Source organism: Heloderma suspectum, chromosome 2 (assembly GCF_057233095.1).
Source record: "Heloderma suspectum isolate Gila_16-S chromosome 2, 16-S_ref, whole genome shotgun sequence".
Lineage (NCBI taxonomy): Eukaryota > Metazoa > Chordata > Lepidosauria > Squamata > Helodermatidae > Heloderma > Heloderma suspectum.
Genome location: NC_139459.1, coordinates 28,747,087 through 28,770,617, shown reverse-complemented (window position 1 = coordinate 28,770,617; position 23,531 = coordinate 28,747,087). Strand labels below are relative to the sequence as shown.

The following is a 23,531-nucleotide window of genomic DNA, read 5'->3' as shown; positions in this document are numbered from 1 at the left end:
ACTGTAACCAGTTGGCACTAGTGGGTGAAAGGCATGTTGCACAGTAAAACATCAAGATGAAGCTGGTCAGCCATCTGTCGGGATGCTCTGACTTCCTGCACTGATCAGGGGGTTGGACTCGATGGTCTTCTAGGCCCCTTCCAACCCTACTATTCTATGATTCTATGATCTCTACATTCTGGAATAGCCATCAGAGCTATTAAAATGTGAAAGATGTGCTTGCTCAGCAGCAGTGTAAATGGCACTCTACAGAATTTCATAAATGAAAGTGGACAGGTTCCTTCCCCAAGGACCTTACAATCTAATCCTGGCAGTGAGGAAGGCAATGGGGAGGGGTGGGAGAGAGCGAGGGAGGGAGGGAGCACAGTTGCACATACTTAAGGTTGGCTACCGTTCGGTGGTGTGTATTAAGGGGTGTTTAGCCAAAAGCAGCATGGAAAAAGTGGCCTCTGAGGAGGAATTTAACAGAGGAGAAAGAGGCAGAGATTATACATGCTCTGTGCAAGAAACATCTTTGCTTCTGGGGTCTTCAGCATGGTGCCTCTGGGCACCAGTGTACCCACAGGCACCTCCCTTGGCACCATCAGGCTACTTGCCTCTCCCAATTTCTAACATATTTCTGAAGATTTTTTTATTTTAAAAAACTAGGAGTTCGGCATGCTTCAAAATGATCTTTATTTGGATTCAAAAGAGTGTTTTGGCGTATTGGAGTGCCTTGTACTTTGTTTCTTGGACAAGTTACTCCTTTTTTTTTTTTTTTTTGCCTCACTGGTTTGCCTTCTGGTAAATGAGTGTCTTGTGACCAGCCATGCCCACCCTGACAGCCATTGTATGAATTGGCAACCCCCCATGTCAGCCATTTTGTGAGAGTGCCCACGACATTCTAAAAAAACTCCATATGTGCCCACCAATCCAAACAGGTTGGGGGACTCCTGCTCTTTACTGATGTTGTAAGCTTGTGAGTCTTGTTGAGGACAGAAAGGTGGGATATAAATTAGCAGTCTGGCAAAGATTGATAATGTTCCATTCGGTATAGACAGAAGATGCTCATTGAGGGTAAAGCTGAATTCTGTGTCTTAAAAAAAGAAACAGCTTTGTCCATAAGCTTTCTCCATTGTATCCAGAAGTCTACAATTTATATTATTGGAATATAAAGTTTAGGCAGTGGTCTTCTGGAGAGGAGTTGTTCTCCAGATGGTTATGATGCATGTATGTGTGTCTTTAGTTGGTTCATTTGAGTTATAGAAATGGCTATCACTCAAGAGTTGGGCAAATAATACTAATGGATAATGCTTAGAATAATACAGGAGTTTAGAGCTTTTTCAGTCCATAGGCAGCAGCTTCCCAACAGTCACTTCCATTTTCAATAAGCTATGTAACAGGTGATTGGCCTTTTCCTGGAAAATTGGCCTAATATTACAACACACTGTAGGAAGTCTGCAATTTGGTCCTGGGTCACTAACAAAGAATAATGGCTACTTGAAATATCACTGTCTTATGAGTTTTTGTTTGTTAATTCTTTTAGCTGTGGGATTAATCATTGCCATAATTATCCCAGTGGCCATTGTTGTTGCCTTGGCAGTGGTGACCAGTATCCTTTGCTACCGGAAGAGAGAATGGTAACTATTTGCATTCTGCAAACTTTATTTTCTTGCCCATACTAGAGACAGAGAGAGAGAGAGAGAGAGAAAAGCAGCACCCTCTAGTACATGCAACAGTTCTTGTATTTGGTCTTGGATGATGTTGTCCATTACACTCTTGGTGCTGTATGAAACTGAAATAGGGAGAAGAGCAATGAAAGTAAATGGATATTATGTAACCCAGGAGTTACATTCTTGTAGGAAATGGGGAGAATTACCTCCGCTTCACATTTTAACGTGAATTTACCTGATTTCACATATTTGAGCCAATATAAAAACTAAAACTAAATTATCCTTCCAGATTTTCACCTCTTGAAATTTTGCATAGTTTCCCAATCAAATGATGCATACAAAATGCTTATATGAGGAGAAAGTGCACTCAAAATGTGTACATTATTGAAAACAACATTCAAAAATGCATTGTAGTAGGAAAATTGCTTGCCAAAAATGTGTACGTATCAGGCAAAATTGTGTACAAAATGAATGTATTAGGAGAAATGCATGGAAAAATGCATATAGATTTTCATTTTTAAAAAATCTCAACATTCAGGATGAATTGAATTTAAGATTAGAAAAATGAGAAACTGAGAGAAACCGAAATTGACAGATTCGCCATCCCTGCATTCTAGATTCCTTGCAATGGTGTGCAGTCCAAGAGTTGGATCTGACGCTTTATCTGACATTGCAAGGGATTTTAGAGCACATTTCTTGGATTCATGCTGCTTCGTGGGCACTCCACTTGGGTTGCTTATGCAGCCAGGCCAGCCTTTTGTTTCTATACCTTTTCTCATATTCTGTTAATTTTATTAAATGTACCAGAAAGGAGTCCACACAGTTTGTGGATGCTAACCACTCTGCCTCTGTCCCGGAGGTTAGCCTCATATGTGATGTCACACTGAACTTCAGAGGTGCTTTGAGCATCTCTGAAGCCCAGTGTGATGATGGAGACAACCTCTCTCAGCTCTGGGGGCTTCGTTCCTCTAATGCCAGTCCTGGGAAAGTCTGAGAAGGCTGTGAGATGTCTCTTGTTGCATTCTGGGGCTCCACACAAGATCTGGCAATTCCTTTGCCCTTCTCTTGAGTCAGCAGAAAGGCAGGGGCTGTCACAGACCTTGCTCCGAGCCTCAGAAAAGTTCAAAAGTAGCAAGATGGCCTCTGATCCACTCATCCCTTGTTTGTAAAGTTTAAAGGGGGGGGCAAGGGAGAGATCAGCACGTTATTTAAGAAAGGTAAGTAGGGATGTACGAAAGTCACTTACCTGGTCCCGCAGCTTGCTTCGCGGTGGGGGGGAGGCGCTTCGGTTCTCCCCCCGAAGTTCAGGCCGGGGGGGGAGGCGCCCCGCCTCGCCCAGCTGAAATTCAGGCCGGGGGGGAGGCGTCCCGCCTCGCCCGGCCGAAATTCAGGCCAGGAAGAAGCGCCCCGTCTCCCCGGCCGTGAAATAAAAAAGTGAATGTAAAAAAAACACACACACACGTGATAAACTACGTAACGATTTACGTAGCCTATCACGGCTAGATTTCCAAAGTCAGCCGTGATAGGCTACGTAAATCGTTACGTAGCCTATCATGGGTGACTTTGAAAAAAAAAAATAGCGTTGCCCTTATTTTCGCCGTAGTCTACATAAATCTTTACGTAGACTACCCGGGCCCAAATAAGGAACGCAAATGGCGGCGCCCATGGGCGCCGCCATTTGTGTACGCGCTTTTTTTTTTTTTTTCAAAGTCACCCGTGATAGGCTACGTAACGATTTACGTAGCCTATCACGGCTGACTTTGGAAATCTAGCTGTGATAGGCTACATAAAACGTAGCCTATCACGTGTGTGTGTGTTTTTTTACATTCACTTTGTAATGGCGGCAGCGGCAGCCGGTCGGAAGACTGGCCGCCGCCCCTGCCCCCCGCCGAACCGCCGCCGAACCGCCGCCGGGACCCACCGCCAAGAGGGACATTTGAGGGAGGTAAGTCCCATCCCGGGGGTGGGGGGGGGGTTGGCGGAGAATTTCACCACCAATTTCGGGGGGCCGAATGCGTTGGCATTCGGCCTCCCTGAGATTCGTGGAGAAATTCTTCGCCATCCCTAAAGGTAAGCCAAACTCTCTGCCCCTTAAAAGCTGGTGGAGGCAGTCACAAGAGTGGTGTTGGAGGAAGCCAGGACGGTGGTTCTGGGTGACTTCAACTTCCATGCTGAGGCTGTCTCTGGAGTTCCAGCTCAGGACTTCATGGCCTCCATGACAACCATGGGGCTGTCTCAGTATGTCATCAGCCCAACACATGAAGCATGGCACACCCTTGATTTGGTTTTTGCTCCAATGTGTGAGATGGGTAGTCTGAAGATTGGGGGGCTCCAAGTAACCCCATTGTCATGGTCAGGCCATTTCCTGGTGAGATTTAAACTTACAGCGTTACTCTCCTCCCATGGGGGTGGGGGACCTATTCAGATGGTCCACCCCAGGAGACTGATGGAATCCAATGGATTTCTGAATACTCTTGGGGATTTTCCAGCGGAGAGAGCTGGTGATCCAGCTGAGGCCCCAGCCTCACTGTGGAACAGTGAGATGCGGAGGGCCATCAACTTGATTGCACCTGAGTGCCCTCTCTGGCACTGTGGAGCCCGTTCTGCTCCCTGGTATACTGGGGAGCTGCGGTCAATGAAACAGGCTGGATGTCGGCTAGAGCGCAAATAGCACAAGACTCGAAGTGAAGACGACCAAGCATGCTCTAGAGTGCATAATCGTGCCTACTGCATGGCAGTGTGGGCAGCAAAGAAGGTTTATTTTGCTGCCTCCATTGCATCCTCAAGTAGCTGTCCAGCGGGGCTCTTCCAGGTGGTCCAGCTTGTTAACATCTTCCCCAGTAAATGGGGCCCTGGCCCTGTTGAGGACCTGCTGTGACCTTTTTGCATTGCACTTTGAGGACAAAATCGCTTGTCTCCGCAGTGACCTTGATGCTGTTGTTAGTGCAGTACCAGTCGAGGTGTCTGATACCACCATCTGCCCGATTTTGTGGGATCAGTTCCAGTTGTTACGGCCTGATGATGTGGACAAGATGTTTGCAATAATGCGACTGACCACGTGCCCTCATGATCCCTGTCCCTCCTGGCTAATAAAAGCTAGCCGAGGGGGTATGACTGGGTGGGTCCAGGGAGTGATAAATGCTTCCCTACGGGAAGGGGTGGTCCCTGCTGTCCTTAAGGAGGCAGTAGCACGGCCACTTCTGAAGAAGCCCACTCTGGATCCAACGGCATTAGACAACTACCGCCCAGTCGCAAATATCCCTTTTCTAGGGGAGGTACTTGAGAGGGTCGTGGCGGACCAACTGCAGGCACTCTTGGAGGATACTGATTATCTAGACCCATTTCAGTCTGGGTTTTGTCCTGGTTATGGGACTGAATCAGCCTTGGTCGCCCTGATGGATGACCTTTATCAAGAGAGGGACAGGGGGAGTGGAACCCTGTTAATTCTGCTCAATCTCTCATTGGCTTTTGATTCCATCGACCATGGTATCCTCCTGGATTGACTCTGTGGGATGGGTATTGGAGGCACTGTGTTACAGTGTTTCCTCCTACCTATGGGACCAATTTCAGAGAGTAACATCGGGTGACTGTTCCTCGGCCCCTTGGCAATTGAGCTATGGGGTGCCACAGGGTACCATCTTGTCCCCAATGTTGTTTAACATCTATATGAAGCCACTGGGAGCGGTCATTAGGGTATTTGGAGCTAAATACCATCGGTATGCTGATGACACGCAGCTCTCTCTCCCTGTGGCATCTGAATCAGGAGAGGCTGTGCAAGTCCTGAATCAGACTCAGTAATGGGCAGGATGAGGGCCAGTAAACTGAAGCTGAATCCTGGCAAGACAGAAGCTCTATGGGTGAGTGGTTCCCGGGTCCAGGAGATAGGCTCATTGCCTGTTCTGGATGTGGTTGCACTCCCTCTGAAAGATCAGGTCCATAGTCTGGGGGTACTCCTAGATCCATCATTGTCGCTGGAGGCCCAAGTGGCCGTGGTGGCTCGGAGTGCCTTTTACCAGCCTTGGCTGGTTCGCCAGCTACGGCCTGTCCTGGACAGGGATAGCTTGACCATGGTGGTACAGGCAGTAGTAACCTCAAGACTGGATTACTGCAATGCACTCTGTGTGGGGCTGCCCTTAAGGCTGGTCCGGAAGCTGGAGCTAGTGCAGAATGCAGCAGCTTGGCTGTTGTCAGGAGCTGCCCCTTTTCAACGTGTAACTCCTCTGCTGAGGGAACTGCACTGGCTGCCTGTTCGCTACTGGGCTAGGTTTAAGGTATTAGTACTAGTGTACAAAGCCCTAAACAACTTGGGACCAGGATACCTGAGAGAGTGCCTCCTTCCTTACCAACCTGCCTGGTCATTGAGGTCATCAGAGGGCATGTTCCTGGTGGTTCCAAATGGACCCGTGGCCTGGTTGGAGTCCACCAAGAAAAGAGTCTTCAGTGTGGTGGCCCCTTTCCTGTGGAATTCCCTGCCTTTAGCGGTCAGGCAGGCACCAACATTGTGTTCCTTCTGGCACCTCCTGAAGACGTTGTTACTTCAATAGGCCTTCCTTGCACGACCAGCTGTGGTTTGTTAAATTCCACTTCGTTTGGGTTTGTCTTTTTAAAAACTATTTTAACTCTTTTAACTTGCTGTTTTATTCTTTTACCGTGTTGTTCACCGCTCTGAAATCTTCTGATGTGGAGCAGTGTATAAATATTGTAAATAAAATAAATAAATTGTAAATAAAAGCTCAGTGAATTGTGTCCACCAACATCAACCTTTAGGAGCTTTCAGTCCCCCCACCCCACCCCCGGCCACAATTAATTGGTTCAGGACAAAATTTAAATGGAATGCTGGATTTTTTAAAACGAGCTGCTTGATGCCATGACTGGAAAAAGAAATCAAAACATCGCTCTAACTATGAGAGACAGAATACTATATAACAAATTTGTGAAGATTCCTGGCATTAACATCAGCGTTCTTATCTCCAAAGGATTAAAGAAACCTTCTATCCTGACATTCCAAACCCTGAGAACTGTAAAGCATTGGAGTTTGCGAAGGATCCAGAGGTACTTGTTCACATTTTATCATTCTGTTACTTCATTAGTAGGCGTTTGGAAGATGCAAGTAGGAGGAGCAGGAACTGAGGAAATCTCCCTGCATCCATTTTTAGTATCAAAAGGGATTGTGTGTGATTTAACATGAGATTGTTCATGAGCACGATGAGCTGGAAAAGATGGCTTCAGCTCTTGAGGGGCTGGAGGTGGGAACAGAAGGACACCTAAATGGAACAAGGTACAGTGGCATGGCCTAAAGTACAGAGGGGCCATAGCTCAGTGGTAGATTTGCGTTCAGATGGCCCCAGGTTCAGTCCCCAGCATCTCCAGGTAAAGCTGGTAAAGCTCCTCCCTGAAACCCTGGAGCGCTGCTGCTAGTCACTGTCAACAGTACTGGACTAGATGGCCCAAGGGTTGGACTTAATATAAGGCAGCTTCCTGCGTAAATTACTGGAGACTTGGACAGTTGCAGAAAACCTCTTTTCAGCTGTTGTGGAGACATCTGTTTTTCAAAAATGTTTTTTTTTTAATGTATAGCCTCTTGTACCTTAAACACCCTAGGTGCCAGCCATTATCTTTGTTCCCAAAAGGTTGTCCTCCCCCCCCCCCGCCCCTGTGCTCTCTCTCTCCTTTATTGCTGTGTTCAGCTTAAATTTTAAACCCGGGGATGTTAAGAAGCCATTCTAGCTGTGTGTAATTGCTTTATTCCAGAGTATCATAGTGTCATCAATCTAAACATATGCCTTTTCTTTCACAACTGCTATTTATCTCAGGATACTCAGGGCATATTAAGAACAATCTAGGAATAAGGAGAAACCTGTTGAGTTCTCATATTTATACGAACTTCTCAGATTTGCACTTCCCAAATCAATATATGAATGGAAACAGTTATCCTTCAATATTTGTACTTCTCAGAGGCTTCCAAGACAGTTCTCCAAACCAACACACATTTGTTGTTGTTCAGTCATTCAGTCGTGTCCGACTCTTCGTGACCCCATGGACCATAGCACGCCAGGCCTTCCTGTCCTGCGCTCTCTCCCAGAGCGTGCTCAAGTTCATATTCATTGCATCCGTGATGCTATCTAGCCATCTCATCCTCTGCCGTCCCCTTCTCCTTTTGCCTTCAGTCTTTCCCAGCATCAGGGTCTTTTCCAGAGAGTTTTCTCTTTGCATTAGGTGGCCAAAATATTTGAGCTTCAGCTTCAGTATCTGTCCTTCCAATGAGCAGTCAGGGTTGATTTCCTATAGGATGGACTGATTTGACCTCCTTGCAGTTCAGGGGACTCGTAAGAGTCTTCTCCAGCACCACAGTTCGAAAGCATCAATTCTTCGGCGCTCAGCCTTCCTTATAGTCCAGCTCTCACAGCCATACATTACTACTGGGAAAACCATAGCTTTGATTAGATGGACCTTTGTCGGCAAGGTGATGTGTCTGCTTCTTACTATTCTGTCTAGGTTTGCCATAGCTTTCCGCCCAAGGAGCAAGCGTCTTTTAATTTCATGGCTACAGTCACCATCTGCGGTCATCTTGGAGCCCAAGAAAGTAAAATCTGTCACTGCTTCCATTTCTTCTCCTTCTATATGCCAGGAAGTGAGGGGGCCAGATGCCATGATCTTCATTTTTTTAATGTTGAGTTTCAAACCAGCTTTTGCACTCTCCTCTTTCACCCTCAACAAGAGGCTCTTGAGATCCTCTTCGCTTTCTGCCATTAGGGTGGTATCGTCTGCATATCGGAGGTTGTTGATAATTCTCCCGGCAATCTTAATTCCGACCTGTGATTCATCCAACCCGGCATTTCTCATGATGTACTCTGCATATAAGTTAAATAAGCAGGGTGACAATATGCAGCCTTGTCGTACTCCTTTCTCAATTTTGAAACACTCGGTTGTTCCATGTCTGATTCTTACTGTTGCTTCTTGACCCTTGTACAGGTTTCTCAGGAGACAGGTAAGGTGGTTTGGTACTCCCATCACTTTCAGAATTTGCCACAGTTTGTTGTGATCCACACAATCAAAGGCTTTAGCGTACTCAATGAAGCAGAAATAGACATTTTTCTGGAATTCTCTTGCTTTCTCCATGATCCAGCAAACGTTGGCGATTTGATCTCTAGTTCCTCTGCCTCTTTGAAACCCAGCTTGTACTTCCAGTAGTTCTCGGTTCGCATACTGCTGAAGCCTAGCTTGTAGGATTTTGAGCATCACCTTGCTGGCATGTGAAATGAGTGCAATTGTGCGGTAGTTTGAACACTCTTTGGCGTTGCTCTTCTTTGGAATTGGAATGTAAACTGACCTTTTCCAGTCTTGCGGCCATTGTTGAGTGTTCCAAATTTGTTGGCATATTGAATGCAGCACTTTAACAGCATCATCTTTTAGGATTTTAAATAGCTCAGCGGGAATACTGTCATCTCCACTAGCTTTGTTGTTAGTAATGCTTCCTAAGGCCCACTTGACTTCACTCACTAGGATGTCCGGCTCAAGTTCAGTGTCCTCACTATCATGGCTATCAGGGACATTAAGATCTTTCCTGTATAGTTCTTCTGTGTATTCTTGCCACCTCTTCTTAATCTCATCTGCATCTGTTAGGTCCCTGCCTTCTTTGTCCTTTATCATGCCCGTCTTTGCACAAAACATTCCCTTGAGATCTCCGATTTTCTTGAAGAGATCTCTAGTCTTTCCCATTCTGTTGTTTTCCTCGATTTCTTTGCATTGTTCATTTAAGAAGGCCTTCTTGTCTCTCCTTGCTATTCTCTGGAACTCTGCATTCAGTTGGATATATCTTCCCCATTCTCCCTTGCTTTTCGCTTCCCTTCTTTCCTCAGCTACTTGTAAAACCTCATCAGACAGCCACTTGGCTTTCTTGCATTTCTTTTTCTTTGGGATGGATTTCGTTGCTGCCTCCTGAACAATGTTACGGACCTCCATCCATAGTTCCTCAGGCACTCTGTCTATCAGGTCTAATCCCTTAAATCTATTCCTCACCTCCACTGTATATTCATAAGAGATATGATTTAGGTCATACCTGAATGGTTTAGTGGTTTTCCCTACGTTCTTCAATTTAAGCCGAAATTTTGCAAGAAGCAGCTCATGATCTGAGCCACAGTCAGCTCCAGGTCTTGTTTTGACTGACTGTATAGAGCTTCTCCATCTTTGACTGCAAAGGACATAATCAATCTGATTTCGATATTGACCATCTGGTGATGTGCATGTGTAGAGTCGTCTCTTGTGCTGTTGGAAAAGAGTGTTTGCTATGATCAGCGTGTTCTCTTGGCAAAACTCTATTAGCTTTTGTCCTGCTTCATTTTGTACACCAAGGCCATGCCTGCCTGTTATCCCAGTGATTTCTTGACTTCCTCCTTTAGCATTCCAATCCCCTATGATGAAGAGGACATCTTTTTTTGGTGTTAGTTCTAGAAGGTGTTGTAGGTCTTCATAGAACCGATCAACCTCAGCTTCTTCGGCATCAGTGGTTGGGGCATAGACTTGAATTACTGTGATGTTGAATGGTTTGCCTTGGATTCGTACTGCGATCATTCTATCATTTTTAAGATTGTACCCCAGTACTGCTTTTCCCACCCTTTTGTTGACTATGAGTGCTACTCCATTTCTTCTAAGGGATTCTTGCCCACAGTAGTAGATATGATGGTCACCTGAATTAAATTCGCCCATGCCTGTCCATTTTAGTTCACTGATTCCCAAGATGTCGATGTTCAATCTTGCCATCTCATGTTTGACCACCTCCAGCTTACCTTGATTCATTGATCTGACATTCCAGGTTCCTAAACAATATTGTTCTTTACAGCATCGGATTTTCTTTTCACCACCAGACACATCCACAGCTGAGTGTCCTTTTGGGTTTGGCCCAGCCGCTTCACTCTTTCTGGCGCTACTTAGAAATACCCTCTGCTCTTCCCCAGTAGTATATTGGACACCTTCCGACCTGAGGGGCTCATCTTCCGGCGTCATCTCTTTTAGCCTTGTGATACGTTCCATGGGGTTTTCTTGGCAAGAATACTGGCGTGGGTTGCCATTTCCTTCTCCAGTGGACCACATTTTGTCAGAACTCTCTGCCATGACCTGTCCGTCTTGGGTGGCCCTGCACGGCATAGCTTATGGCTTCACTGAGTTACGCAAGCCCCTTCGCCACAACAAGGCAGTGATCCATGAAGGGGAACACACATACAAAAATGCATATATTAGGGAAATGTGAACACAAAATTTGACATATTAAAGTGCACACAAAAAAGCATGTATAAGGAAAAAGTGCACACCAAAATTGATGTATTAAAGTGCACACAAAAAGGCATATACAAGGGGAAAGTGCACATAAAATGCATATATTAGAGAAAATTGCACACAGAAATGCTTATATTAGGGGAAAGTACACACAAAAATGCTTGTATTAGTGGGAGGAGGGGAAAGCATGCTAAACAGCATTATATTAAGGAAAACTACTTACAAATAAATGCCTATCAGGCAAATGTGTGTATCAAAATGTGTATACTAAGCAAACCTGCAAACAAACATGTGTATGTCAGGAAAAACGTACACAGAAATTCATATAATTTTTTGTGCATACTTAAAAAGAAGAAGTTGCAAACTGATGTGGAAATAATACAGAACGACCTTGAGATGGGGAAAAAAAGAGAGAAACTGAGAAAAACTGACTCTGACACCCCTAGTTCAAGCACACATTTGTGATGAATGTGTGCTTCCCCAAAGCACTGGTTTCTTCCAGTAGATAGCTTAGGTTTGGGAAGGGGTGGGGAGAATTGTTGTGTCTCTACCATAGTCCTGTCTTACAACTGTCCATCTCTGCTCTGAAAAGCAAGTAAACAACTTTTTAAAAAATCCTAATGTAGTCTAGTTAGCCTGATTTTTGAGGAGGCAAACCTGGATCACTGTATGTTTGAAAAATTGTTCTTGATATTTACTGATCCTCTTCTTGTTCATTCTGTCCTAAGCTCCACTGTAGCTGGTGGTGTGAAATTTGCAGTGTTTAGGTTGGGATCCTATACCTATTTACCAGGGAGTAAACCCAATGAATGCAGTAGGATTTACATCTGAGTAGACACATATAGGATTGGACTGTTAGCTTTGTGCAGGACTAACATTTGGAAAAACACATCTGGATTTGGAATGTTTTTCCTGCCCTGCAAGGCAGAACAAAAGATCTCTATATAAGAAAAGTTAAAAGAAAGGAAAGGAAGTTTACACTTGCAAATGCGCATTGTTAGCTTGCTTTATTTTTCTGATTGTAGGGGAGCACTAATTCTAAAACCTTGGAGATGAATCCGTGTACCCCCAATAACATTGAAGTGGTTGAAACACAGTCCCCATGCCTGAAGATTGAGGACACAGCCATGACATCACCGGTGGTGGAGGAGCTTCCTGAAGATGGCTTTGACTCGGAAACAGAGAGCCACATCGTTGTCTCCTATTGCCCACCAGTCATTGAGGAGGAGATCTCAAATCCACCGGTAGACGAATCTGCGGGGTCTTCTCAGGTTGTTTATATTGACATCCAGTCGATGTATCCAGCTCAGATTAAACCGAAGGAAGAAGTGGAAGCTGACTGTGTGGCTGCAGCAGGCTACAAGCCACAGATGCAGCTGCCTGTTAATAGTTTAAGGAAGATGGAGGAAACCTCATCCGTAGAAGAGGACTTGGACAAGGCTGCAGGCTATAGACCTCAAGTGAATACACCCTCCTGGAATACAGGCTGTCCAGATTCACCAGAATCCACTGAGAGCAACAACGAAAATGCCTCTTTTGGCAGCCCTTGCTCCATTAATTCTCGGCAGTTTTTGATCCCACCCAAAGAGGATGAAGACTCTCCCAAAGCCATTAACACAGGGTGGTCCTTCACTAACTTCTTTCACAACAAGCCAAATGATTAACGTTGAGGTGGCAACAGTCGTCCTGAAAGCAGCTGTTTGCTGGAACCTGCTTTAATACCCTCTGAGACACTGTACTCCGCGGGTTTATCATTTCATTTCAGTGAAATTGAATGTTAACCTTGCTTAAGTTGCAATGGAAATGGCAGTAGTCATTTTCATGGATGGCAGAGATGCTAATTCATAGCACCTTGGTTAAGGTTAGGTGTTTCGGGGTAACCCTTTCTGAAGCCAAAGAACAGCACCAGGTCTGTGTCTGCTTTTTGACAGTTCCTTCCTCCCCCACTGGCTCTGCTGTCAGGAGGGCATAAGAATCTGTCTTTGTGACTACTTCTATGGTTTCCTATTTTAAATAAGAGATGAGGGGTACTATTGTTATAAGCATAGCCTGTTGCCTGAGACACAACCATGTGGGTTATTTAGAGGTAGAGATGTAGGTAGGTGTGTCTAGGAACACGGCCTCGTCTAATCAATTTTTTTTTCAAAACAGTTTTAAGGTTTTGGGCAACCAAACACTACAGTACCCAAACACTACAGTACTTCCACTGAATATGTTTTTAAGGCACTAGTCCTCAAAACTGCTCTGTAGAGCACCTTGTAATTTAAGGCAATTCATTCCCTTTTGATGTCTGCGGAACTAAAACCATTTGAATGGAAGAACTACTATGGCTGTTTGTAGTTTTCTTTTTACAAGCCTGAATACTAGTTTCTGTACCTGCTGTATACATGTATATGCAACAGTTTTGACTCAGGGGTGCAAAAACAAGTGTAACACTGATTTTAAAATCTCAATCAGGAATAGATAAATGTTTTAACTTCCAGCTTTTTTTTTTAAGCGATCTTATTTTTCCACTCTTCTTTAACAAATAAAATAAAATGACTACTCTATCCTTGACCTCAAGTAGTCACACAAGGCTAAAATCTTTTTCCCCCGAGATGCTACTGTTCTGTGGAGTGATGTTTTTGCTTGTTTGTTGTTTCAAGGATCATTGAGTTATGTGACCCTAAACCTGCAGTCTGAAGTGGTACAGGCACTAGGACAGATACAGGTGTACCACCCTGGTGAGCACTAGGCCTTAGTTAGCTGTATGTGTTCCGGGAAACCTCTCCATCACATCCATGTCTGTTTCCGGGTGAACTCTGCAAGTGGGACAACCTAGTAACAGTCTTCCAAAGATCTTCTGCACAAGCACCATTTTCAAATGACCCGGACAAACTCGAACATTCATTTTCATCGGTAGTCTTCATTCATGGGGAATGACCAGCTGTGAATACTTTTCATGTGTAATCGCCATAAACAGAGTCACCACCGCCACCCCTGAATTTTCTTGCAAATATTTCCAAGGATAACAAGTGGAAAGCAGATCTTGCTTCTATACATATACTCTGAAAATCCTATACTGAACCCTTCTTTAAAACTGCCACCTAACATTTCAAATAAAGACCTTTGGGATACCATCAGATGGACTTCCGTCTTTAAACAAAGCTAAATTAGATTTTAGCATTTACAGTATATTTCTTGCTACTGCAAGTCTGTAAGTAATTACACACTACTTATGGAGCTGGCATTTTTAGATATATGTACATTTGAGGTGCAGAACTATTTCAGATTTCCTCATTGGCAACTGGCCGTTCAACATTTTGTATGTAGCAAATTCTTTAGAAATCAGGTGAAGGGATCATTGTGCTAGGCCTGCTTCTACTCTGAGCTACTGACACCTGCATGTTAGCTCAGCTATGTTGGAGGTTTTCTTGTAAATTATGGGATGGCCCTGTGTTTTTCAGCTGCTTTCTGAGATATTTCATTTGTCCTAGCTATGCTCAGGTTTACCATATTTGAATAGTCATTTTAAGATACATGGCAAACATTTGATGGACGTTTGTAGGTTTGATTTATACTATAAAGCATTTGTGGGCTGGATGGGGAACCTGTGTGGGCCACATTTGGCCACAGGCTGAGGTTTCACCCCTGATTCATATTCTTGAGCAGGTGGTCACATTTTCAGAGTGCCTTTAATGTGGGGGGATTCTTCCTTTATTACTTGGGGTGACTGGGAAGCCCACTCTTATTCCAGTATTGATCAGTTTCCTTGTTTTTTGTTTGAGCTTGTCCTTCAGCTGAGCTGTAGTCTGTTGACCTTATTTTCAGGGACTGCAGCTGAGTGACCTACATTAGCTGACAGCGACATCAAACATTCCTTGAAATCTGAAGGTTGTTGTTGGTGGTTTTGATTAACAGTTTTTAATTAACATCCTTTATTTTCTTAATCTATTTTTTAATGCAGCTTTTTCAGGAATTGGATTTGGTAGTATCTGATTCTTCATGTGTGGTAAAATATTCATCTGTAGCAAGTCATTTCTACCATCCTAAATATTATATATTATATTCAGCTAAATATTAAGGAGAATTCTACTACACATTTGGTGGTTCTGTGGTAAAATGTGTGGTGAAATGGCCACCTATCCTCCCAGGAGGAGTCTAAAATCAGTCTACTGGGTGGAAAGTAACCACTCATTTCCAACTGAAGGTACTGATTTGCATTTAAAAGGAAGCTCTCATTGATGCCAGTGGACACTTGATAAAATGCAAACAGCACCTTCAGAGAGGTGATTTTTGATGGGACTGTGGCAGGGAAAGAGAGAGTTAAATTCCCTCTCCCTCCGCTTCCCATGGTCCTGAGGCGGCTCAGGCTTCCCCAGGGCTGCTATTACATAATGAACACTTGCACATGAATGGCATTCACACAATTAACATCACATCTAGACTCATCCGTACTTATTTCTGTGTCCTTTCAAGTCCCACCCTATGACCAACAAAATTGGGTGCTCTGTGAGGGACATGAAACTGTTGGCAAATTGGCCCTCCTCCCCCAATCCAGTTCAACTCAAACCTTGATCAACTGATCCAGTTCAGTTGAAGTCAATATAGCGCCAGTGACTACAGGACAACCTTGAGGGCAGAGTATAAGTATTCTTTGAACTAGCTTGTGAAACAGGTTATGAAATATCAGGGGCGGGGGGGAGCAAAATGTAGCTCCAGACTTCCACACCAAGTTTGTTATTCTTTTTGAGGTGCTATTTAACTTTGATAAGCAGCATCTGTAGAAATTCTGAAGTCTAGTTCTGTGCTTCATATGAGGCCTTAATTTTCTTTCCCTCTGACCTTAACATTTAAGGATGGTTCTCTAGTTTCTGAAGAGTGTGTTGGACAGCAAAACAAAACAAAACCCATGTTATACCCCAAAGGACTGAATTGGAATATTTGTCTTTTCTAGAGCACTTCTGCGAAGCCTATGTCTATACAATCTGCTGCACCTACTTCAGGGGGTAGAGGCAATTGTATCCTGAAACTCCTTTTGGTAGCACTTAAAATGTTTTTTAAAAATATACAATGCCATTCAGTTAATTATCGAGCTTCTTTTTTTGTATGTTTATTTTTGAGCCATGTTGTCTTTTTTTCAATTCGTGTTTTGTTTGTTTGTTCAGAATTTATTTTGAATGGCACCATGGGCAACTTATATCTTTGTTACTTTGTGTTAATGGGGTGAGAAAGGACTGCGAATCCAGTTTGGGGTTGTTATTGTTGTTTGAAATGGTATTTTTGAAGTGTTTAGGATGTACATTTTTAGTAATCTGCATAACGTATACCTCAGAAATGATTTTATCAGATGTTGTAAGCTATAACTTTGAAAACCAAGTAGTGTGTTAAACCCCCACAGATTGCGTTCTTCCCTTTCATGTAAAGATCTTGGATTAATTTTGCTGCATGGCACAATCTATACCGCCTGTTGGTTCTGTGCAACATTGATTCTGTTCAGTGGAGACTATGCAGGAGCAGTGGTGTTGGTTGATTCTGCCACTAAACCCTTGTAAACCTATCAGGCTACACCAGTGTGCATTATACCTCTATTAATGTATTTTAGAGTGCACCATCAACAGTTGCCCAGGATTCAGAAGAATATTTCTGGTGCATGATGTCAATATTTATGGAGGTTTCAGCCCATTACTGGTTTCTGCGTACCAATAAGGTGGACCAGGGGCACTGTAGGTGACCAACACAAGCCATCCATTTACATGGTAGACATCTAGGTGTTCACTACTTGGGAGGGAGTGTCTGCGAAAAGGCTTGTCTGTCTGTCTTTCTCCAGGATGCTTCCTGTACTTCAAGATGACCACTAAGGATGTAAAAGCTGCCACAGAGTTGTATATGAAGATTTTTTGCAAGTCATCTCTTAGAGCAGGGATGGGCAATTTGTGGACCTCCAGATGTTTTGGCCTACAATTCTCATCAGCCTTAGCCAGCAGAGCCAATGATGAGGGATTGTGGGAGTTGTAAGCGTAAAACATCTGGAGGACCATAAGTTGGCCACCCCTGTCTTAGAGGTTTTTCTTGTATGGAAGGGGAGAAGAAAAGAGAAATGGGGAAGAGGTAGCTTCCACTATTTCAGAAAAGCCCTACTGAAAAAATTGATTTCCCCTAAAGTACTCCGCCAGGCACCATCCGTTCAGTAGGGCTTGTTACACTGCACTCAAGATTTAGTGTAAACATGTCTCTCTAGCGCTTCAAGCTGCTAAAGATCATGTGGTCCCGTAGATTCTTGTTGTGTCCATAGATTTCAAATACACTGTGCACCTTGGGATCCCTGTGTTTTCACACTTGCTGTTTAGATTGTGCTTGTGCCTGTGGGATTGCTGGTCATTGGTGTGTTCAGATGTAGAGATCTGAAAACAAAACCGTTAAAGAGGGGACAATTTGCAGAGCACTTACAACAGTGGTTTTCAAACTATGGGTCTCTTCGTTAAAATATCAGCTATAGTGGTAGACAAGCTTCCCTGAAGATCCGCTGTTGATCTTCCCTTGCAATGTGCATATGCAGTGGAGGGTTGTGGGTATTTAGGATGCACTCCCAATTGACATGGGGTGATGGCAAAGAAGGGTTTGCTCTGAGTGAACTGAGAGCACACCTGGCCATTAAAATATGCCACAGGATTGTCTGCAAGGATCACAGGAATTCCACAGCAGATCGTCACTGTGGAACATGTTTGCTGAAGGGATATTTGCAAACTACTGACTTGCACCAACTTCAGTGGCACTACACCCTGTGAATGGGTTGTGAATTGGCCACTCTAAGCATAGTAGGGTAGGGAGAATTTTTTAAATGGTTTCTGGCCGCTTTTCCACGTGGCTGTGTGGCCTCCTTGAGGCCTCCATTGTGAATGTGAAATCTCCTGCAGTGAGATTAAGCAGACGCTCGAAAGACGTAGGGCGGGGGGGGGGGGGGAGGGACTTTGAAGATCACTGTAAGTAAAGAAATGTTACTTGTATAATACATGCTGTTTTATATAGCTCAGTACATTCTGATTGTTTTTATTAAAAATGTAAATAGCATATTAAATATATGCAACATATGCAAAGTTAATCTCAATGCTTTTTGAAATATTAAATGAACATTATAATACTCAACAGACTGGAAGACTCAAAGTTGCCTATGTTTTTTTTCTCTCTGCAAGCAATTTGATCTAACCTAGCCTTGCTTCCAATCTGGGTAAATTGGGCTACCAAATTTGGCAATTTGCTCCCGGATGGCTCAGGTATAATTTTATCTCCTATGCAAACCTATATCATGTATACAAATGAATGTACTCTTTATTCTACTGTGTATATTTCAGTCTCAGCTGTCTTTTTGAAACTATTTTAAGTCTCACCCTGTGCCCTTGGAGATTGGCAACTTAGTGCTGTATTGTACCCCGAGAAAGGAAGGGCATGCCGATTTGGGAGTTTCAGGAGCTCCCAGTTGAGTACTTTAGTTCAAAATTAGTACTGTGGGTACGCATAACACCCAGTCCTTCCCTGACTTGCATGCATCCCAATAACATGTTTGCAGTTGGGGGGGGTGGGGGGTGGTCTATGTCTCCTGCTAAAGAGGTGATTGGTGCTTCCTGGTTTCTGTGCTGAATATCTTCCGAATGTGTGCACAGGATGTCGACGGCATAGGGCCAGTATATTTTGTAAACATCAATATGAGAAAACCAGCCATTTAGCAACTATGTATTTCCTGGCAAAATTACTTAAGTAGGCACCTACAGTGGAAGATAATATTGGGGAAACAAAATTGGGGAGGAGGAGGAAAGAGTAGCAAACTGTATAAGTGATATAGTATTAAAATACTAAATTTAGCATGAATATAAAGCTAGTTTGCCTGGCTATTTATATGGCAATGTACTGCTTTTCCCTGTAACGTGCATGTATTAAAAAAAAATTGCCAGAATATCGTCATGGAGTTTAATAAATGTATTTTCTTACTCAGCCTTCAGAAGTTTATGTATACTTTTCCTTACAAGCACATTTTTTTTATTTTGTTCTGTTTGCGTGAGTAGAATCTTCTCAATTCATGCCAGTCTCAGTGGAAGAGTAATAGCTAACCTTAGAAAGCTCGACAAATTTGTTGTAGCAATAATATCTTCCTGTTTGTAATACTGTATCTCTATTCTGAGTAATTTCAAACAGGTTGTACCCCAAGCCTTTCTACCCCACCCCCACAAACCCCACTTTATTTTTGTTTGCAGTTTCCAAGTGTATTAAATCCATTCTCTTGGACAAGCTCCATGATGAAATAAGTTATCACACGTTGTATCCTTTCCTCCAAAGAACACCATAGATGCAAGTTCATCTCAATTTTATCCTTACAACAATTCTATGAGGAAGGTTAGACAGAGAGCATGTATTTCCTCTCAATGGAGGGGGAGGGGGACTGTGCCCAAAGGGACTGTGCCCCTCCCAATGCTGGTGTGCCGCACTCACTAATCTACACCTATAAGCATTCATCTGAGCATGTGCAAGTCAGGACGTGGCCAGCTTGCCCAGTTCCATTCCTTCCTCAACACTTCCAGGGCTAATGTGTGAAAAGGGCTATAGTTGCTTGCCGAAGGGCAACCCACTGTGCTTCAAGGCTGAGCAGGGATTTGAAGCCCAGGAAACTCGACTGGTCTGGGGAACCTCAGGAATCCCTGTTCCCAAGGCTCTGGAGCAGGCCTGGGCTTGCCCACAGTTTTCGGGACCCTCAAAATTATCCTTTGGGGTAATTTGCTTGGCCCAACACCCGAGGTGTGACTTGGAGGAAAATAGATATAAGATTTACAGGTGTAGACTGCTTTTAAACAAGATCCTGTAGATTTCGAGCTGTAGAAGAAACTTCTCATGGAAATGTTAGATTTGTAATACATTCTTGTATTGGAAGTTGTGCAAATGTGTATTCCAAATTGGGTAACCATGAACGCTGGCAATCTAAGTTACGAACTTATGTTATCCTGCTGCAGAACACAAAGCCTGGCAGTCAATTTGCTGGGTTTTTCCTTGGCTTTCAGGACTTCTCCTAGCTACTCCATCTGAAACCACTGTTGCCACTGCAGTCCTGATGGCTTAAAAACAGAGTAAAACCTACAAGTCTTATCATGAAATTCTGCCCATTTTCCTGAACTTCACAGCATTTCATTGATAATCCAATATTATAGGTATACTGCTAAAGTTAATCCATATATCTTCAGTTGTATCTAAGGTACCATTGCCCAGGGTTTTCTTTTTTAAAAAAGATACTGGATGCCAAGATATAATAGTATAACACAATTTAACATCTTTTCAATACTTTCAAGCCAGAAAAGCTCCATTAATGTACATTTTCAGCTGCCTAAATTTACTCCCCCCCCCAAGACAGATTGTAAAACCAGTTACATTTCACAAATATGTTCACTGAAACTGAAATTAGTAAATGCAAAACTTCTTTGCCTCACTACACTCTTCTCTCCTTTTGGGAAAGATATACAACATGCTAAGCTGTTTCAGACACCTAATCCGTTTGCAAAATTATCTAGCCGATCAGTGCTGCAGCTGATACTATATAAAAATATACAAGTACAAAATTAGTGCTATAAAATGTGGTGGTTGGTTTTCATTGCTTGTAATAAAAAAGTAGAGTTTTTAAATAGTTAGAATCTTTCTCTTCACCAAACAGCATAATCTGGAAGGGAGTTAACTTTTGTGGCTATTTTACATTAGGATGGAATGGAGCTGTAAATTATTATTTTCTGAATAACTGCAACTTGTTGAGTCTGGAATAGGATAATGGAATACATAAATACAGCTCTTTCAAAATATGCCACTCAGTTTGCTGGATGCTAAAGTCATTGTGCCGTTACAAGCTGAAAAGGTTAGGAGAGTCAATACTGTTCCTTCCGTTAAAAAGTTCTTTGTGAAGCATAGCACGGTCATTCAGCTACTCATAACATCATTATTATTTTTTCGTAAGTTGGACTGGTGCAGAACCTTCTCTGTTGGTCAACAACATGGTCCTTCAAAGCTTCAACATCACTGCAGAATAACATTCCTTCTCCACTAGCAGGTTTATGTCTGGGCTTTGGGCTAAAGAGCTAAGCAAACAGAACAGTCTCCTCTGGTGCTGCTCATAATGCAGCAAGAAGAGTGAGAGTAAAGCCAGAAGTGTAATACAATCAGCATTACAGGTGGTTAAAACTGTTCATGTATTGGACCATTTCTGCTGGAAGTGGGGAGGGATATTACAGGAATGAATTCTCCCTATATATAAAAATCCCCTACATGGAGACAACTACAGTCCTCTCCATCATGCTATCTTAGGGGATCATTCAAGCATGCAAAGCTATCTGTGGAACAGTCCAGAAGGAACTGACCATGTGATCTGCTGTTTGTTTCCACTGCCCCCTATTAATCAAGGTAGGGTGTAATGAACTGGAGTAGTGATCGATAGAGGGTGTGGTCTCCAGGGCCAGCCCTACCATGAGGCAGTGAGGCAGTCACCTCACGCAGCAGATTTTAGGTGACATAAAAGGGCAGCAAATTGTTAGTTATTTACTTTGGCTATTATTGTATTTCTACTGCCAGGGATGGGAAGAGGGGCTGATGGGATCTTCTGCCTCATGTACCAAAGTAACTTGCCTGGCTTTGGATGCTATGAACCTTGGGTGGGTCGCAGAGATTTGCTCTTCTGCCTCAGGCAGCAAAATGTCTTGGGCCAGCTTTGGTGGTCCCAGTGCATGTATGGAAACGGAGGAGCTCTGTTCTCCTTCAAAGCAAAGGACTGTGATTTCAAGAGACTATGCTAGTCTGCAGTCATGGTTGCTGGTAACATCAGCCTTCCCCTAATGTGATGGGATCAAGATTCTCACAGCAGGCATTACTATCACTGTTTCACCTTCTAGCTCTGGGCAGACCACAGTATTACTAAAGGAGAGGTACTAGGGAACAGATGGAAACTGAGGGGTTAACACTGGAAAAGAGTAGATAGAGCCCTCAGACCTCTCTCTGCAATGAAGTATAGTGAGTAAGGCTCCAACCCACAGGAGCCAAGACTTCATAGCCAGTGAGCCAGGACACGCTGCTGCACACACATCCATCATTCACTCGCTGCATGAGTTGTCTGTTGCAGTTGCAAGTGGCTTGTCAGCTGTACAGGTCTGAAGCTGCTACTGGCTGATCGATCTGGCAGAGATGCAAGTTTTATGCATGAGGCCCAGCACAGAAATCACCAGCCTTATGGAAAAAGATGCTGGATTTGCTGGACTGTGCTCTAATTACAAGTAGAGGTAAAGCGTGGTGCTCCTGGCTCAAAGCATTCAGTATGACTGAGAGAGCGCAATATCCAAAGGAAATGAGAGTGAAAAGTGGTCCCCCTTTTTTATGCGTTCATTTCCGTTTTGGCCCATGCTTCCAAGCCTCCTTCAGGAGTCCTCAGTGTGCAAGATCAGTTGTTCTTGATGTACATGTGAGGAAGGCTCTTCCCTGCAAAGCTCTTCCATCCATTATTTTGCCCCACAGGTATTAATGTTCTTCCCATCAGCTGCATCTTCAACCAGTGAAATATGATAATCTGTGGAAAGTGTGAAGTGGGAAATGCAACCCACCAGTCCCCTCATATATTGTCGGTTTGTATGCAGTGCTATCTCCTTCATTCCACCTGCCAAAGAGAGAAACCGAGTCCATAAAGATGTATTTTTTTGGGGAAAAAACATCCATATGCCACTTCTTGAGCTTGAAAGGGGCCCTCAGAGCAGATCACAACAGAACAGTTAAAATATGAGATTCATTAAATAGGCTAAAAGTGATATTGTTAAGGCACATGGGGAAGTGAGTTTTCTAATCTTGAGCATCCTCTCAATTCCTCTGTGAATTTGCCGTGGTGGAATAGATTACAAGTCTTTTCATTTTTATAAATTGGCCCAGACAAGATTTTTAAAGAATTTATAATGGCCAGTATGCAACGCTGCTGCATAGCCTCTGCTGATGGAGTTGCACCAGCAGGACCTACCACTGGGCCACCCTGGAAATGAGCTGAAATGGTAGTTTCCAGAACAGAATGGGTCAGCGGAGCGCCATCCTATAAGCTTGGCTGACCTGTTCTGTTCCAGAAACAAGGATTTTGGCTTGTTTCCAGGGTTGCTCTAGGAAGTGCTAGCTTCCCATTGTGCTAGCAGTAAGTCCCACTGGCACACTGGGAACGTTGGCTGCTACCCTATATTTTTAATCTGCCCAATAACAAAATGTTCTGGGAAACCTGAAAGGATGCTCTCTATATTGTGGTGTTTCAGTTGGTCCCAATAAAAGTATTGCCACACTCTGACTTTTCTAGTGGGACAATATGACTAAATGCAATTTAGTCTAGCTCAGCTTTTCCCAACCTGGGTCCCACAAGATGTTTTGGACTACAGCTCTCATCAGCCCCAGCTTGCATGGCCAGTGGTCAGGGGTAATGGAAATTTCAGGCCAAAACATCTGGAGGGACTCAGGCTGAGGAAACCTGGTCTAGCCAATAGTTCGAAAATACCTTTAACTGCTAAGGGGTGATTCACACATTCAACTGCAAGAGATGAGACGCAGATCTACACGATCTACACGCATGTGTGAATTACCTCCACT

At 43.6% G+C, this 23,531-nt stretch overlaps 2 protein-coding genes across 3 annotated transcripts in view; one reads left to right on the top strand and one right to left on the bottom strand.

Moving 5' to 3' along the window:
- LIFR (LIF receptor subunit alpha) overlaps positions 1-18,892 on the top strand; it is a 116,084-nt gene extending 97,192 nt beyond the window's left edge. The window contains exons 18-20 of one of the 2 annotated variants that reach the window (XM_084833096.1): positions 1,526-1,619; positions 6,629-6,704; positions 11,951-18,892. In XM_084833096.1, the coding sequence (XP_084689222.1) occupies positions 1,526-1,619; positions 6,629-6,704; positions 11,951-12,589 (809 nt within the window). In that variant the 3' untranslated portion in view covers positions 12,590-18,892. The remainder of the gene's footprint in view (positions 1-1,525; positions 1,620-6,628; positions 6,705-11,950) is intronic. The other variant, XM_084833094.1, reaches the window with a different exon arrangement.
- EGFLAM (EGF like, fibronectin type III and laminin G domains) overlaps positions 18,857-23,531 on the bottom strand; it is a 183,632-nt gene continuing 178,957 nt past the window's right edge. Inside the window, exon 23 of the mRNA XM_084833097.1 lies at positions 18,857-22,572. Coding sequence (XP_084689223.1) covers positions 22,418-22,572 — 155 coding nt within the window. The 3' untranslated portion in view covers positions 18,857-22,417. The remainder of the gene's footprint in view (positions 22,573-23,531) is intronic.